This window comes from Lithobates pipiens, unplaced genomic scaffold, assembly GCF_037356315.1.
Source record: "Lithobates pipiens isolate NorthernLeopardFrog02 unplaced genomic scaffold, aLitPip1_a1.2 Scaffold_18, whole genome shotgun sequence".
Classification (NCBI taxonomy): domain Eukaryota; kingdom Metazoa; phylum Chordata; class Amphibia; order Anura; family Ranidae; genus Lithobates; species Lithobates pipiens.
The window spans coordinates 249,072,332-249,088,446 of record NW_027507758.1 but is presented as its reverse complement, the minus strand read 5'-3'; the positions used below and the strand labels follow the sequence as shown (position 1 = coordinate 249,088,446).

At 38.8% G+C, this 16,115-nt stretch overlaps 1 protein-coding gene across 2 annotated transcripts in view; it reads left to right on the top strand.

Annotated features, from left to right (window-relative positions):
* The window catches only part of TNFAIP3 (TNF alpha induced protein 3), a 35,999-nt gene extending 24,159 nt beyond the window's left edge, over positions 1-11,840 (top strand). For both annotated transcript variants that reach the window (XM_077486775.1, XM_077486776.1), the window contains exons 4-9: positions 737-884; positions 2,647-2,817; positions 3,243-3,423; positions 4,187-5,085; positions 8,530-8,738; positions 10,113-11,840. In XM_077486775.1, coding sequence (XP_077342901.1) covers positions 737-884; positions 2,647-2,817; positions 3,243-3,423; positions 4,187-5,085; positions 8,530-8,738; positions 10,113-10,358 — 1,854 coding nt within the window. In that variant the 3' untranslated portion in view covers positions 10,359-11,840. The remainder of the gene's footprint in view (positions 1-736; positions 885-2,646; positions 2,818-3,242; positions 3,424-4,186; positions 5,086-8,529; positions 8,739-10,112) is intronic.
* The last annotated feature ends 4,275 nt before the right edge of the window (positions 11,841-16,115 follow it).

The following is a 16,115-nucleotide window of genomic DNA, read 5'->3' as shown; positions in this document are numbered from 1 at the left end:
CCCATATACCGATCCTACCCCTACAGGAGAGGGTACCCCAATATAAGATAAATATAGTAAATATTGCCTTAAAGATGGACACATTCTTATACCCCGTACACACGATCGGATTTTCCGACGACAAATGTTGGATGTGAAAGTCCTTGTTGGCGGAAAGTCCGACCACGTGTATGCTCCATCAAACATTTGTTGGCGGACTTTCCACCAACAAATGTTGGCTAGCAGGTTCTCAAATTTTCCATCAACAAATGATTGTTGTCGGACATTCCGATCGTGTGTACACAAGTCAGTTGGACAAAAGTCCACGCATGCTCGGAATCAAGTACGGGGTGGAAATATAACTAGCATTCGTAATGGAGATATCAGTTACGTCTGTCACCATGTTTGTAATTGTTGGCCAACATTTGTGTGACTGTGTGTATGTAAGACAAGTTGGAGCCAACACCCTTTGAACAAAAATCCACAGTTTTGTTGTCAGAAAGTCCAATTGTGTGTACGGGGCATTAGAGTTTCCTATGTTCTTTACCATTCAAAAAGAGTTGTCGGAGATATCCCCCTAAACCAGAAACAAAACACTCATTTAAACCACCATATGAGGTTACAGGTATATCATGCCTTTGATAAAGCTTTGGAAAGTATGTTTGAAGATATTTTTTGGCAAACAAATTGCAATGTATTGTGATGAAAATTACAGGTATATAATTTGTTTTGAAAATTACTTTTATTTCATTTATAGAATTGGGATGATGAATGGGAACATATTGTTAGGATGGCATCAACAGAACCCTCAATGGGCCAAAATGGACTCCAGTATAACTGCCTTGAAGAAATTCATATATTCGTGCTAGTTAACATCCTTAGGAGACCAATTATTGTTCTTTCAGGTGAATATATAAAATATAAGAAATGTTATCTTCCTTCCTGTTGTGGTTTTGAATTGTCTTCGTTTTAAATACCTCTGTTTATTTTTACCCCAATGTATTTAGCACAGAGGCAAACATTGACAGTACTAAAAATATTTAGCTGGGCACTGTTTAGAGGGATAGGGAATGTTGGTTTTGAACAACTTTAATTGCTTTAAATTAAAGCAGAAGTCCACAATTTAGCTGTTCCCCAAAAGAAATGGTGTCGAAACTGGTCATGTGTAAAGCAGCATGGCAACACTAAATCGAGGCTATGATAGCACTGTCCTAGTTGGCAGATAAGAAAATAGGAGTGTTTAGTTCACTTTAGTGCAAGGCTCTACTTATTGACTATATATATATATATATATATATATATATATATATATATATATATATATATATATATATATATATATATATATAATATACTTTTTTTTTTTTATATATATAGATTATAAAAACTTTATATGAATGCCTGAATACTAATAGCTACACCAACTCTTTTTTTTAACAATCAGATTATGCTTTTTTAGTCCAGGCACATAGATACATATGGATTAGACATGGTTCTCAGCAGAACCTAGAAAACATGAATCTCTAGTAACCCATGGTATCTAAAAAATTATTTTTCTTGTTTGGGATCAAGACCAGCTGATTGCTCCTCTCTGCTCAATTTATCAATGCATCAATGCATCAGTGCACAGGATACAGCTTGTGGTGATGGAAGTAAAAATGCAGGAGTGGTAAGAGTGATATGCCACGGCCATCTCAATATCCAAGCAGGGCCAATGGACTAATTAGGATTGCCTGGAAAAGAGAGCCTGGGAAATAGAGAGATCTTGGCTAATCATTGGCGCTATTGATGACTTACTACCCCAAGCATACCTGAAGCAGTGATGCGAAGAAGACTGTACTCTTGATGAAGCACCTTGCAATTGACAACTGTAGCTGCTCAAGATTGCCGGAAGATAAAGATTTTCCCTGTAGAAGTGAGATGCAAGGTTTTTATTGATACTTCTACAGTAAGCCTTCCTAAGAAGATGGGAGTGAGTCGTTTCCTGCAACAAGCAATGATTATGAAATTCGGCAGAAAAAACACCACTTCAATTTGGACTTAAAGGACAGACAACAACTGGACTGCAAGATTAGACAGGAGGGTATTGAACCAAGAGGGGTGTACCTGACATGTTAGATGTCACAGTTTATCTTTCTGGAGAGCTCATCAATAAAATGTCAATGAAGGAGGATGACCCTGATGATGTCCCTAACCCCCTACCTTTTTTACCACATCAATCTCAAGATCAAGAGTTACCATATGAATTGAAATGTCAAGTCTTCTTAGCTCTACTCTGATTTACTATCCACAATAGAACAGGTTTAGACTAATTTGCAACAAGTGATGTTAGCCTTCTCATGATAATTAGGTAAACATAGTTATCAATAATAATAAACAGTACATATGCAAGGAGGTGCTAAACAGAAGCACTGAGAGAGACAGATTTACTATAAAAGTTCAGGTTCATCCATAAAGTCCTCCTTTTGCTGCTCTAAGCCAACACTACAACAGAACAAATGTTCCCTGACTGCTTCTTAATTGTACATCTGTTTAGCATGAACCTGTACAAGTCTATCTCAGTTGTCTACCTAGGATTTCCTGCACGGGTTGTAAATGCACAGAAAAACTGTTGCATATTGTGTCACTAATAAATGACCACCAATGTATTTACTTTTTTCTCCACAGACAATGTAATTCGTAGCTTGGAGTCTGGCTCTAGCTTCTCCCCTCTTAATGTTAGTGGGATTTACCTACCTCTTCATTGGCCTGCACAGGAATGCTATAAATACCCTATAGTTCTTGGCTACGAAAGCCAGCACTTTGCACCTCTTGTCACTATGATGGACACTGGTCCAGGTATGTGTATCTGATTTGCACCCGTATACTTAACTCTGAAAGCTAGATAATTTAAGATCTTGTCTCCATTCTGGGTCTTTTATGGTATAGTCTTCAAAAGATTTTGTGAAAAGCATGTACATTTATGAACCAGCTGTTTAGTATTGTTCAACCAGATTGTCCAGAAGACAGAATGACTACATACGCATGCCGTTACAAAGTTTGACTAGGTTTTCATTGTGTTCATTCAGAATTTGCATGCATATATAGTTCGGGAAGAGAGGTGGTTTGCTACCACTGCACGTGTCTGTTACAGGAGATTAGGCAAACAACCCAAGCAGACTAAAAATCAGCATATGTTTTAACTTTTTATCTTCACTGCCTATATATAGAGAGAAAATGACCACATACATTACATTTCTAAAGAATTAAATTTTTTTAAACAGAGATTCGAGCTGTCCCACTTGTGTTCAACGAGAGTGGGAGATATGAAGATATGAAAGTTCACTTCTTAACTGATCATGAAGAAAAAACCAAAGACAAGCTTCTGAAAGAGTATTTACATGCACTGCAGGTACCTGTTCAGTCCTGGGAGCATGGCACTACCCATCTAATAAATACTGCCAGGTGAGTTCACCTTCTAATAGAAAACTCCTTATCTTAGTTTCTTTAGATACATCCAAAATTCTGCTTGGCCCTCCCCCTCCCACCCTGCAGTCCTCTGGGACACATCACAGGTCTCGGAAGACTGCGGGACCATTCAAAAAGCACAGCTCGTGCAGTGAGAAGTTTGCTGTGTAGCCAAAAGCCACACAGCCTGCTACCCACAGTTGGGATGCTGACACTGGGAACATGGAATCTAACAAAAAACAAGCCTGGGTGAGGACGGTGCTGGATCCTTTATTTAATTTATATATATATATATATATATATATATATATATATATATATATATATATAATATATATATATATTTTTTTTTAACAGCCCTAACCTCCTCTTTAAGCACAGCAAAGAATCAAAGCATTTCTGTTTGTAATGTTACCTCCAGTTTAGGGAATTTGAAAAGACACATCCGCTATATAACCAATTCAGGACCTTCACTTTATTGATTATGCCTACACATCTCTTAACCCCATTTCACATGGACAACAATACTTTTTTCATAACAACGCTGCTTTAACAATGTAATAATAAGAAAAATATTACAAACTGATATACAGTATTTGGTGGCTGTTAGCTTGGCATTTTCTTGCGTTTAGTAAAAACAGTATAGCCCTTTTCAAGTAAAATTTTCTGATGAGATAGTCAGTCATTGCATGCAATAAAATAAACTTTTATTACTAAGTTAACACATTAATATAAATGCTAATTTAAATTTTTTTTACAGACTGGATGAGAATAATTTACCAAAAGAAATCAACTTAGTAGAAGATTATTGTCAGCTAGTGCAACATGAATACAAGAGGTGGCAAGAGTTTTCAGAGCAAACAAGCAGGGACAATGGCAGTAAACGTAGATATGAACTTTGTCTACCTCAGCTGTCTCTTGTGGAAGTAAAATGTGAAACATTAAACTGTCCTTTCTACATGTCTGTGAACACCCAACCTTACTGCCATGAGTGCTTTGAAAGGAAACAAAAGTCAAGTGACAGGACTAAAGCTCAAGTGCACAAGGGTGAAACCATCCTCAACAGAACTGAATATTTGGAGCCATCTTGTCAGATAAGAGAGGAGACCGTGTCTGGCTCTGGCACTGCTCTGGCTACAGCACCAAGTCTTTTTATCTTTAGTGAAACAAATGCAATGAAATGTAAAACACCTGACTGTCCCTTTACTTTGAATATGGAACTCAATGGATTGTGTGAGCGCTGCCATAATATCAGGCAAATTCAGTCTGGTAGCAAGGCAGACAGGACAAGGGACTTGGATATAATTAGGTGCAATATTTGTTTCCAGGACACCACAAGGACTTTTAATGGTATTTGCAGCTCTTGCTTTAAAAGGACAACAGAACAAACACACAGTTCAAGTTCCCCATCTGTAGTTCATCAGAGGTCTTTCTCTGACCCTATAAATGGGTCTGGAAGCCTAGTGAACCTGACAGGTTTGGAGATAACCAGCAGTAAGAGCCAGGAACCAGCCCCTGGGTCTCAGTCTGGTGCTGTGTATAATGCAGAAGAAAGAACACCTAACCAAAAGTGCAGGAAGTCTGGCTGCCAGTTTTTCGGGACACTACAAAATGAAGGATTTTGCACACTATGTTTTTATGAATATCAGGAGAATAGTGGTAGGTAATTACTAGACTTTTTATTGTGTACTCTTCAATATTAACTGTACTCGTGAATTGCTGCTTTCTGCTATAAAATGTATCCTAACTTGATCACATGCCAAATACTGGTCCATTGAACTTGTGGCCAGTCTATGTGCATTCAAGTATTTACATATTATTAAAAGACAGCAGGTAAACTTTAAAACAAGCTTTACTGACCTCTGTATTTGCAGGCACTATGGGGCAATTCTACCTCAAAATACACAGCAGAAGCACCGAATAAGCACCTTCAAGTCATTATCTCAGGCAATTTAGCCCATTCTCCCAAAACGCCTGCTCTGTGTTCAGATTAGAGATAAGTAGACAAGAAGGCTCCTAAATTACCGCTGGGAGGGGGAAACAAGGGGAGCTTCGTTAGCTTTGAAAATAACGTCAGTGCTTCTGATTTGACTTTTGAGTCTGAATTGTTCAACAGTGCCTACAGCCTTATCCTGACCACAATTTAATTTTAAGTTGCTTAATTTCATTGGAATATATGTATACTGATAATACTGTGTGTGTGAGTGTGTCTGTGTATGTGTGTGTGTATATATATATATATATATATATATATATATATATATATATATATATATATATATATATATATAAATAAATATTAATGCATGTTTTGCACGTTGAATGCTATTTGAATATAAAGCACATGAGCGCTTTATTATAAATATCTGTTATGAGATTTTTTTTTTGTGTATGATATCATACCAGGAATACACCAATGTAGGAGGTTGTTTAGTCATAAGAGAGTAAAAAGTTCAGCATGACATTAAGCTGCTTAAATTGGAGCACAGGAGCACTTTATTATATACAATATCTCACAAAAGTGAGTACGCCCCTCACATTTTTGTAAATATTTTATTCTATCTTTTCTTGTGACAAAACAGAAGAGATTACACTTTGCTACAATGTAAAGTAGTGAGTGTAGAGCTTGTATAACAGTGTAAATGTGCTGTCCCCTCAAAATAACTCAACACACAGCCAGTAATGTCTAAACTGCTGGCAACAAAAGTGAGTACACCCCTAAGTGAAAATGTCCTAATTTGGCACAATGTGTCAATATTGTGTGTGGTCACAATTATTTTCCAGAGCTGCCTTAACCCTCATGGGCATGGAGTACACCAGAGCTTCACAGGTTGCCATTGGAGTCCTCTCCCACTCCTCCATGATGACATCAGGGGGCTGGTTGATGCATTTGTGGTTCCCACAATGAACTGTAGCTCCCAAGTGCCGGCAGCACTCATGCAGTCCCAGACCATGACACTCCCACCACCATGCTTGACTCTAGACAAGACAAACGTGTCTTTGTACTCCTCACCTGGTTGCCGCCACACACGCTTGACACCATCTGAACCAAATAAGTATATCTTGGTCTCATCAGACCACAGGACATGGTTCCAGAAATCCATGTCCTTGTCTTCAGCAAACTATTAGCGTGCTTTCTTGTGCATCATCTTTAGAAGATGAAATGTGCAGCGTATGGTCTGAGCACTAACAGGCTGATCCCCCACCCCTTCAAACTCTGCAGCCATGCTGGCAGCACTCATACATCTATTTCCCAAAGACAACCTCTGGGTATGATGCTGAGCATGTTCACTCAACTTCTTTGGTCAATCATGACGAGGCCCTCGAGGCCTATTCTGAGTGGAACCTGTCCTGTTAAACTGCTGTATGGTCTTGGCCACCATGCTGCAGCTCATTTTTAGGGCCTTGGCAATCTTCTTATAGCCTAGGCCATCTTTATGTAGAGCAACAATTCTTTTTTTTTTTTTAGATCCTCAGAGTTTTTTGCCATGTTGAACTTCCAGTGACCAGTATGAGAGAGTGAGCGCGTTAACACCAAATTTAACACACCTGCTCCCCATTCACACCTGAAACCTTATAACACTAACGTGTCACGTGACACAGGGGAGGGAAAATTACTAATTTGGCCCAATTTGGACATTTTCAATTAGGGGTGTACTCCTTTTTGTTGCCAGCGGTTTATGGCTGTGTGTTGAGTTATTTTGAGGGGACAGCAAATTTACACTGTTATAAAAGTGTACACTCACTACTATACATTGTAGCAAAGTGTAATTTCTTCAGTATTGCCACATGAAAAGATAGAATAAAATATTTACAAAACCGTGAGGGGTGTACTCACTTTTGTGAGATACTGTATGCATATTTGAACTTTGAAAAAATGTTAGTGGTATTTAAAGTGGCCCCAAAGATAGAATGTTTTTACCCTTGCATTAAGATAAAAAACCTTCCAGGTGCAGCTCAGCCCAATCTATCCCCCCCCCCCCCATACTTACTTGAGCCTGATCTTGAACCGGCTCTGTCCCCAAAAAGCTCTCCTCAATGGAGATTGAGGCAGCAGTGGAAGGCTCCATTGGCTCCTGCTGCTGTTTGTCAATCTCAGCCAGTGAAGAGAGAGTGGGGGACAAAGCTGAGCCATGCTGTGTGCCAATGGACACACAGAGCATGGCTCAGGAGTGACCCCGCACAATGCCCTCTGGGGGATGGAGCCAAGAGCATGAGCAGGGGACCCCAAAAGAAGGTGATCAGGGCTGTTCTGTTCAAAACCACCAAAAGTATAACATGATTATTAATTACAAAAAATCATTTAGAATCACTTAAGCATAAGCTTTTCTAAGCAATGGGCAGTTTTCTGGAACCTCTCTTTTCTTGTGATCACGTCTTTAAAATGTTCATGCATCTCTTGAACATGCTCAAAGAGTCTAAACTAAACATTAAGCACTGATTGCATGTGGGGGATATAGAGAACCTGCCCAGGGCCTTTTGTGAAAGTAAAAGGTCATCCCACTGTTTAAACCCAGCAGTAATCTGGGGACCTTAGTTGTTCTCTAAGCTCACAGACGTTTTCCTGATTCTCCATTACAGCTTCCTGTGTCAAATCTCCATCCCCTGTCCCCTCAATGGGCACTAAATCAGAATGAATTATCACCTCTGTTCAATGAGAAGGGAAACAACCCTGGAAACAGTTACGCCAAATCCAATAGTAATTAATAAATCAATAAGTAATTAATGCCACTAATTACAGTATTTTATTTAAAGTCAGAGTTAAGAATAAACAATCTCTGTACTAACTCAGTTTTGTCTGCACTTTTTTTTTTTTTTTTTAAAGAAAAGGCTATAATTAAATAAGAGATTATTTTAGGAGATGTGACACATTTACTGTAATATAACAGGTAATAGTGAATATTTGAATTTTACAAGCAGATGTACTTTTTAAGCATATTTTGGCTATGTTTTTAGAGTGTCAGTCATGCTAAGATATTTTAAAAGTAATAATTCAAAGTTATGCATTTTGAACTGATTTGTGCAAAGTGTCTCGACAGTATAATTCTAACAACCATGTAATTATGTCAAGATGTGATTACAATTCTGCTTATTATTTTCCAGGTGGTGCCTCTAGAAGAGGTCACAAATCATCGCAAAGCAATGTCAGTGTGGCTGCATTTAAAGACATGAGTCGCTGCCTAGGGCAAGATTGCAGTACATTAGGGAGTACACTGTTTGAAGGATTCTGCCAAAAGTGTTTCATTGAAGCCCAGAATCAGAGATTTCAGGAAGCTACAAATCCAGAGCAGCAACTGCAGAGACCAACAGAGGTGAGTAAAAATTTCCTCAAACCGTTTGGAAGACTGAAATCTATCTTGAGTTAGACCTTATTCAACCAAAGACCAGACAGTATTTAGAAATCATGCTGCCTTAGGACAGCGCAGCCATTTATTCTTGTGTTTGCTATGCCTCTGTTAATCAGTAGAACTACTCTACTACTGTTGGTTTAAAATAGGGGTAAGCAACCTCAGCACTCTAGCTGTGGTGAAGCTACAAATCCCATCATGCCTCTGCCTCTAGGAGTCATGCCTGTGATTGTCAGGGTCTTGCAATGTCTCGTGGATCTTGTAGTTTCACCACAGCTGGAGGGCCGAGGTTGCCTGCCCCTGGTTTAAAATAACTGCTTCCCTGGTCAAACTCCTGCTCATTTGATAAAACTGTATTGCTGCCCCAGGAAGATTAATTCTATACCAACTCAAAAATGGTGATTTGACATTCACTACTTTCATCTGAACACTTCGGAAGAGGATTACTTTAAATTTTCACGAACTTTGGAAATTTCAAAAACGTTTTTTGCACACTTTATTGCTATCTTTGCACTTAGATTCTGTTGTGCACAGGTGTTATACAATAGATTATATGATATTAAGGAAGAATAATTGCTTGATCAGAATCTGCGTGCTAACTATCTGGCTGTGAAGTGTGGAAATGTATATAAATCACAAAATTACTGTTTTACCTATTAATAATTCTGTACAGACAAACATGTATGTTTTATTACCTGTATTTGGCTGTTTGCCTGACGTTTCACTCTAAAGTTCCTGTTTAAATGGACAAAAAATTTCCTTGATAGGCCACCTCCATCATATGCCGATAATTACCTTCCCCATGCTCTGCCAGAATCCTGTTGGCCTTTCAGAGCACACCATTAATTACCTTCTTCAATCTCCTATGTGAAAATATACAAGCTTGGCAAGTGGGCTCTCTTGCCCTTCTGGGAGAAAAGGTAGCAGGTGATATACTCCCCCATAACCAGAAGTACCAAGTATTTCTGTGTGCTTTGATAGGGGAACAGAATGGAAGGTGTATGTGTTATTAAGAAAACCCGTCTTTTTGTTCTGAGTGTGATAACTGACAGGTTGCTTTTAAACTACTGTCATAGTAGCAAGCCTCACCCTGATGCCGAGCCCTATCCTTTCAGCATCATATTTTTAGTTTCTGCTACAGATATGGGGATATGAGTGCAGTGAGGTGCTGGAATAGGAATCAGTATAGAAAAGAAAGTCTTTTTGAGGATGAGCAAGTGGTTAGAGGGGAAATTCATTAAAAGATACTAAAGAGGCTTGATTCTTAGTATGTTTTCAGTGTTTGAGATATTTACTGAAAATCACATTGTTAAAATCAAATTTTTTTTTTTTTTTTAGAGATCTGGACCAAATCGCTCTGGTGCCAATATGAAGAAATGTGCTAGGGATGTCTGCCGGAATCCAGTAACTGGGAGAAATGACGAGCTTTGTACTCAGTGCAAATACAGAGGCAGCCATGGCAAGTCATCTGGAGAAGACACTCCTAAGTTACGGTGTAGGGCACCAGGATGTGATCACTATGGAAATAACAAGTGCAGCGGTTACTGTAATGAATGCTACCAATTCAAACAGATATATGGATAGAAAAAAAAAAACTGGACAAAACACTTGGAAATGGCACAAACCACTAAAACACTCCTTATAAACTTACTAAATCTTGAAAGAACATGCTTTTAATCACTTTACCATAATATTTATCAATACTGTATTTTTATTTAATATGTATATACATATAAATCCCTTGAATCCCCTTTGTGTGAAATTTGTTTCTGTGTGTAATGTTTGATATGTGTTATAATAAGATTTATTTTTATATATTTTCAAACTATTTGGGTTGTTTTGTGTGGATTTTCTGTTATGTTTGGTTATAATTATATCTTGATAAAAATGCTCTTTATAATTTTGTACTGTTGTGACATTACCAGCCCTAATTTAGTAAAATTTTGCAAACCAGAGTTAGAATATTGCGGTTTACAAGTGATGTTATAAAGCAAACCCTATATACTGTCAATCTCCAACGTTCTAGGGATCTTTTAAAAGGACACTGTCACTTTTGCCCATTTAGAGCCATTGTCACTTTGCCCATTTAGGGCCACTGTTACTTTGCCCTTTCAGGGCAAAGTGATGGTGTTCATTGATAGCCCACGCACAAAGCCACATTCACCAGCTGCATTTCTACTGCCACTCTGGTGATGGACAGTGTTTAGCAGGGAGGATAATGTCATTGGTCCTACCCATTTGAAAGTGACCGGGCCTTTTCTTTGGTCACTTGGGTCTAAAAAATTTCAAATGGAGGAGGTCATGGAAGTGAGAAAGGCCCCTCTTTGAGCAGATAGGAAGGTGAATGAGCATTTATGTGCTCATCTTACATTAAAGGAAATCTGTTCTGAAAGACGTTCATAGGTGGGTTAATCACCTGAAAATAATGGTGCCTTGCTCTAATTGGGCTCAAGTGGCTTTAATACCTTCCTAGTCACTGATCTGTAGCAAATATGCAGATCAGGCCTGATAACATCACCCTGACTGTATTTGTTGCATGCTTTTTAATAGCACAAATACTAATGCCACCCAGGTAACTATCATTTTGAGAAGGTCTGAAATGGCAGACTTTATCGGTGTATATTTACTTTAAAAGCATACCTGTGATGTACTGTATGCACATTCTATGCACATAAATCACCTAGTTGGCATTCTCCAGTGCTATAGCGTGCCTTGGATTCTCTGGATGAGTGCCTATCTACCAGCCTTGATAATATTGCATTGGGGGAATTTAATAAAACTGCAGCAGCTGTGCATAGTAACCAATCAGCTGTTCAGTTAAGCTTTGAAAAGGGCAGCTAGAAGCTGATTGGTTGTGATGCACAGCTGCTCTAGATCCATGCTTCTCCAGCCTTAGCACACTCCATTTTAAAATTACTAGTAGTCAGGGAATCCAGGATTTGTCTAGGTCCACCAATGCTGGAAAGGAGTGGCGCTTAGTTGATTTGCATTGTTCCTTACATCAGATGGAAACTTGGGGCACCATAACTATGGAGTCAATAAAAATAATATTTTTTTTTTCTAAAATGTCACTGGAGTTATTCAGTTTAGATGCAACAAATGCTTAGCAGAGATTTTTTATTACATGATTCTAATTTAAACATTCAAAATTAACAAATCTAAAAGATCTTGTTATTCCATATATATTCATGTGCAAGCTGCTAATTAAAATGGTAATTTGAACACAATAACCTGTAACCTTTTTGTTAAATGGTGTAATTACTTACAGTATTTCATAAAAGTAAGTACACCCCTCACATTTTTGTAAATATTTTATTATATCTTTTGATGTGACAACACAGAAGAAATTACTTTTTGCTACAATGTAAAGTAGTGAGTGTACAGCTTGTATAACAGTATAAATTTGCTGTCCCCCTCAACATCTGAACCACTGGCAACAAAAGTGCGTACACCTCTAAGTGAAAATGCCAAGTTGGGCGCAAAGTGTCAATATTTTGTGTGGCCACCATTATTTCCAGCACTGCCTTAAACCTCTTGGACTTGGAGTTCACCAGAGCTTCACAGGTTGCCACTGGAGCCCTCTTCCACTCCTCCATGATGACATCACGGAGCTGGTGAATGTTAGAGACCTTGCGCTACTCCACCTTCCGTTTGAGGATGCCCCACAGATGCTCAATAGGATTTAGGTCTGGAGACATGCTTGGCCAGTCCATCACCTTTACCCTTAACTTCTATAGCAAGACAGTGGTCATCTTGAAGGTGTGTATGGGGAAATTATCATGTTGGAATACTGCTGTGCAGCCCAGTCTCCGAAGGGAGAGGATCATGCTCCGCTTCAGTATGTCACAGTACATGTTGGCATTCATGGTTCCCTCAATGAACTGTATCTCCCCAGTGCCAGCAGCGCTCATGCAGCCCTAGACCATGACATTCCCACCGCCATGCTTGACTGTAGTCAAGACACACTTGTCTTTGTACTCCTCTCCTGGTTGCTGCCACACACGCTTGACATCATCTGAACCAAATAAGTTTATCTCGGTCTCATCAGACCACAGGACATGGTTCCAGTAATCCATGTTCTTAGTTTGCTTGTCTTCAGCAAACTTTTAGTGTGCTTTCTTGTGCATTATCTTTAGAAGAGGCTTTCTTCTGGGACGGTAGCCATGCAGACAAATTTGTTGCAGTGTGCAACTTATAGTCTGAGCACTGACAGGCTGACCCCCTACCCCTTCAACCTTTGCAGAAATGCTGGCAGCATCTATTTCCCAAAGACAACCTCTGGATATGATGCTGAGCACGTGCACTCAACTTTTTGGTCGACCATGGCGAGGCCTGTTCTGCGTGGAACCTGTTCTGTTAAATTGCTGTATGGTCTTGGCCACCATTTTGCAGCTCAGTTTCAGGGTCTTGGAAATCTTTTTATAGCCTAGGCCAGCTTTATGTAGAGCAACAAATTTTTTTCAAATTCTAAGTGAGTTCTTTGCCATGAGGTGCCATGATGAACTTCCAGTGACCAGCATGAGAAAGTGAAAGCAATAACACCAAATTTAACATACCTGCTCCCCATTCACACCTGAGACCTTGTAACACTAATGAGTCACATAGTTGCATAGTTAGTTATATAGTTAGTAAGGTTGAATAAAGACACCAGTCCATCCAGTTCAACCTGTGTGAGTGTCTACAATTGTCCCTATCCCTGTACATTGTACACTCACATCGGTCCCTACCCTCAAGGAGCCCACAATCCAAGGTCCCCATTCATATACTAGGGCCAATTTTGGACAGAAGCCAATTAACCTACCAGCATAACTTTGAGAGGGAAAATGGCTAATTGGGCCCAATTTGGACATTTTCACTTAGGGATGTACTCGCTTTTGTTGCCAGTGGATTAGACATTAATGGCTGTGTGTTGAGTTATTTTGAGGGGACAGCAAATTTACATTGTTATACAAGCTGTACACTCACTACTTTACATTGTAGCAAAGTGTAATTTCTTCAGTGTTGTCACTTGAAAAGATATAATAAAATATTTTCAAAAATGTAAGGGGTGTACTCACTTTTGTGAGATACTGTATTTGTAGCAGGTGAAATTTCTCATCTCACTTATACAGGGAGTGGCTGAATGGGATACTGAATTGAGGGTGATCTTGCTGAGATTCATATAGTGACTGAGTTCTTTTTGGCCTTGAATAATTCTGGATACAATTATATGCATTATAAATATAGCCTGGGTTATACTTCTGTCTCCAGGCTTTAAGGTACATCAGTTCTATGATTAGAGTTCTTGGAAACATTTGGCGTTATGTATGGAAAAAGGTCCTGTATTTTACCCAATACTGCAGATTTAGCTGTGACTTTTACAATACACTGACTTCTTTGTTCAACATTTTAAGTGGTTCTACTATTAAATTACTGACAGGTTGTAAGCTGTATAGGAAAGTATCTCACTGGGATCAAAGCTTTAAAAAAAGTTCTATAACTCCCAAAACACTTATCAATAGGGTATGTGTGTGTGTGTATTTTCAAACTGTCAGTTCAGCTTTCTTAACTGAAATTTGTAAGATCTAAAGCTGGTCATGCACTATGCAAATATTAGCCAGTGAAATTCGCTAAATGGGTGGTCCTGTTGCTACCCTCCCACCTGACATCCTTTGATTGAAGAACCGAAAGCGCTTGACCAAAAATAGATGGCCCAACATCAGCTGCATCCAGTTAGATGCAACCACTTTTCAGGTGCTGGTGCTGTCAAGATACAATAGCCACAGGGGGAAGATTAGTGCTTCCATCCATTTTTGTTCTGTCCGTATGGCCAGCTAAAGCATTCTAATATTGTTTATTGTGCATAGTGATGAAGGTTACTGAAATCGTGGGTAAGGTACAATTTATAATACTGTACATTAGCATTTGCTGCTATTGCAAATATTGGTTAAGCACAGTTGCATCAGATTGTGCCAAGGACACCTCTTAATACAAGCCTCCCATTGTGCCAAGCTGGCATATGACATGTAGAATAGTACAAAAAAAGTTAATACTACAAAGTTATTATGTTTGATTGGATGTACTGGAACATTAAGCTAAAAAGAAATGAATACACATGTATGTCAAACATATTATTACCTTGTCAGATGCTATATTCCACTCAAACCCTGCCTTATTCCACACAGTATATATATTAAAAAAAAAAAAAATTAATTTAACCAAAATGTGTATTTTGTTCATAATTTGGGAAATAAAAATGGAATATTGAAAATGTCTACTTCCTAAAATAGCCACACAGATTTGTTTCAGATTTGATCATTCAAACCTAAACAGACCATTCAAACTGCAAATCTTAAACAAATCTGACTGTGCATGAATGGGATGTCAGAAAAAATATTTTGGAATGTGCATTTTCATCAAGGGTAATTTCATTCTCCTTCATTAAGAGACACAGGAAGGATTCAGTTATTTTGAGACAATAATGCCACACACAAGAGCAATACAGCAGGGCACTAGCTAACAAAACAGTGTTGGGCCAGCGAATCCCAGCATGCTTGATTTTTTTTGGTAAGGAGAATGTGCATCGTTTAACTATTGAAAAAAAAGTGAATAAATTTTTCTAGCCATTTTTCTCCATTTCAAAATTATTTTTCTTTAGTCAAGGTGGCCATACCAAGACCAACTTGTACTGAAGCTTGCTGCATTTTCACAAGGGGGGATCGGGGTGGGGGGGGGGGGGGGAGAGAATGTGCAGATACTGAAACATGTTACATGTTCTACCCTAAAAAGGGTGGAACATGTAACATGTTCCAAAGGTGACCTTATCTTTTAGGCTGTCTCTGTTAAGCTGTGAACATTTATCCAATCAGATTACAAGTGCATGGGGAGCAGTCCCACTGCATTGAGCCTCTACAGTGCACAATCTATTATTCGTTTTGGGGCAGCCTACAGTGTCCCTCTTCAGGGACCTGACACCAACAACCAGGATTGTTGTTCTCTACCTGAGTTCAGCCTAGGGTTACCACCTCATTCCTTTAAACCCAAACACATATGAATTACACAGGTTATTAGGCTAATTTATTACAGATAAGGTACCAAGTGAGTTTAATTACCATCTTAACCAGCCACAGAATTTGTGTAATTAATATGTGTTCGGGTTTAAAGGGATGAGGTGGAAACCCTAGTTCAGGCACTCTCTGGATGCTCTCTCAGATGTTGTCCCATCCTCTGTCTTATCCAAGGAGTTCTCCTTCGCTATGCTAGAATGTATAAGCCAAATTGCAACTATGCTTGCTGGCTCAGGAGGCAGGCATGGGCTGTAAACATATTTCTATGCCTTTCCCTCCATAAAAAGTGTCTGAC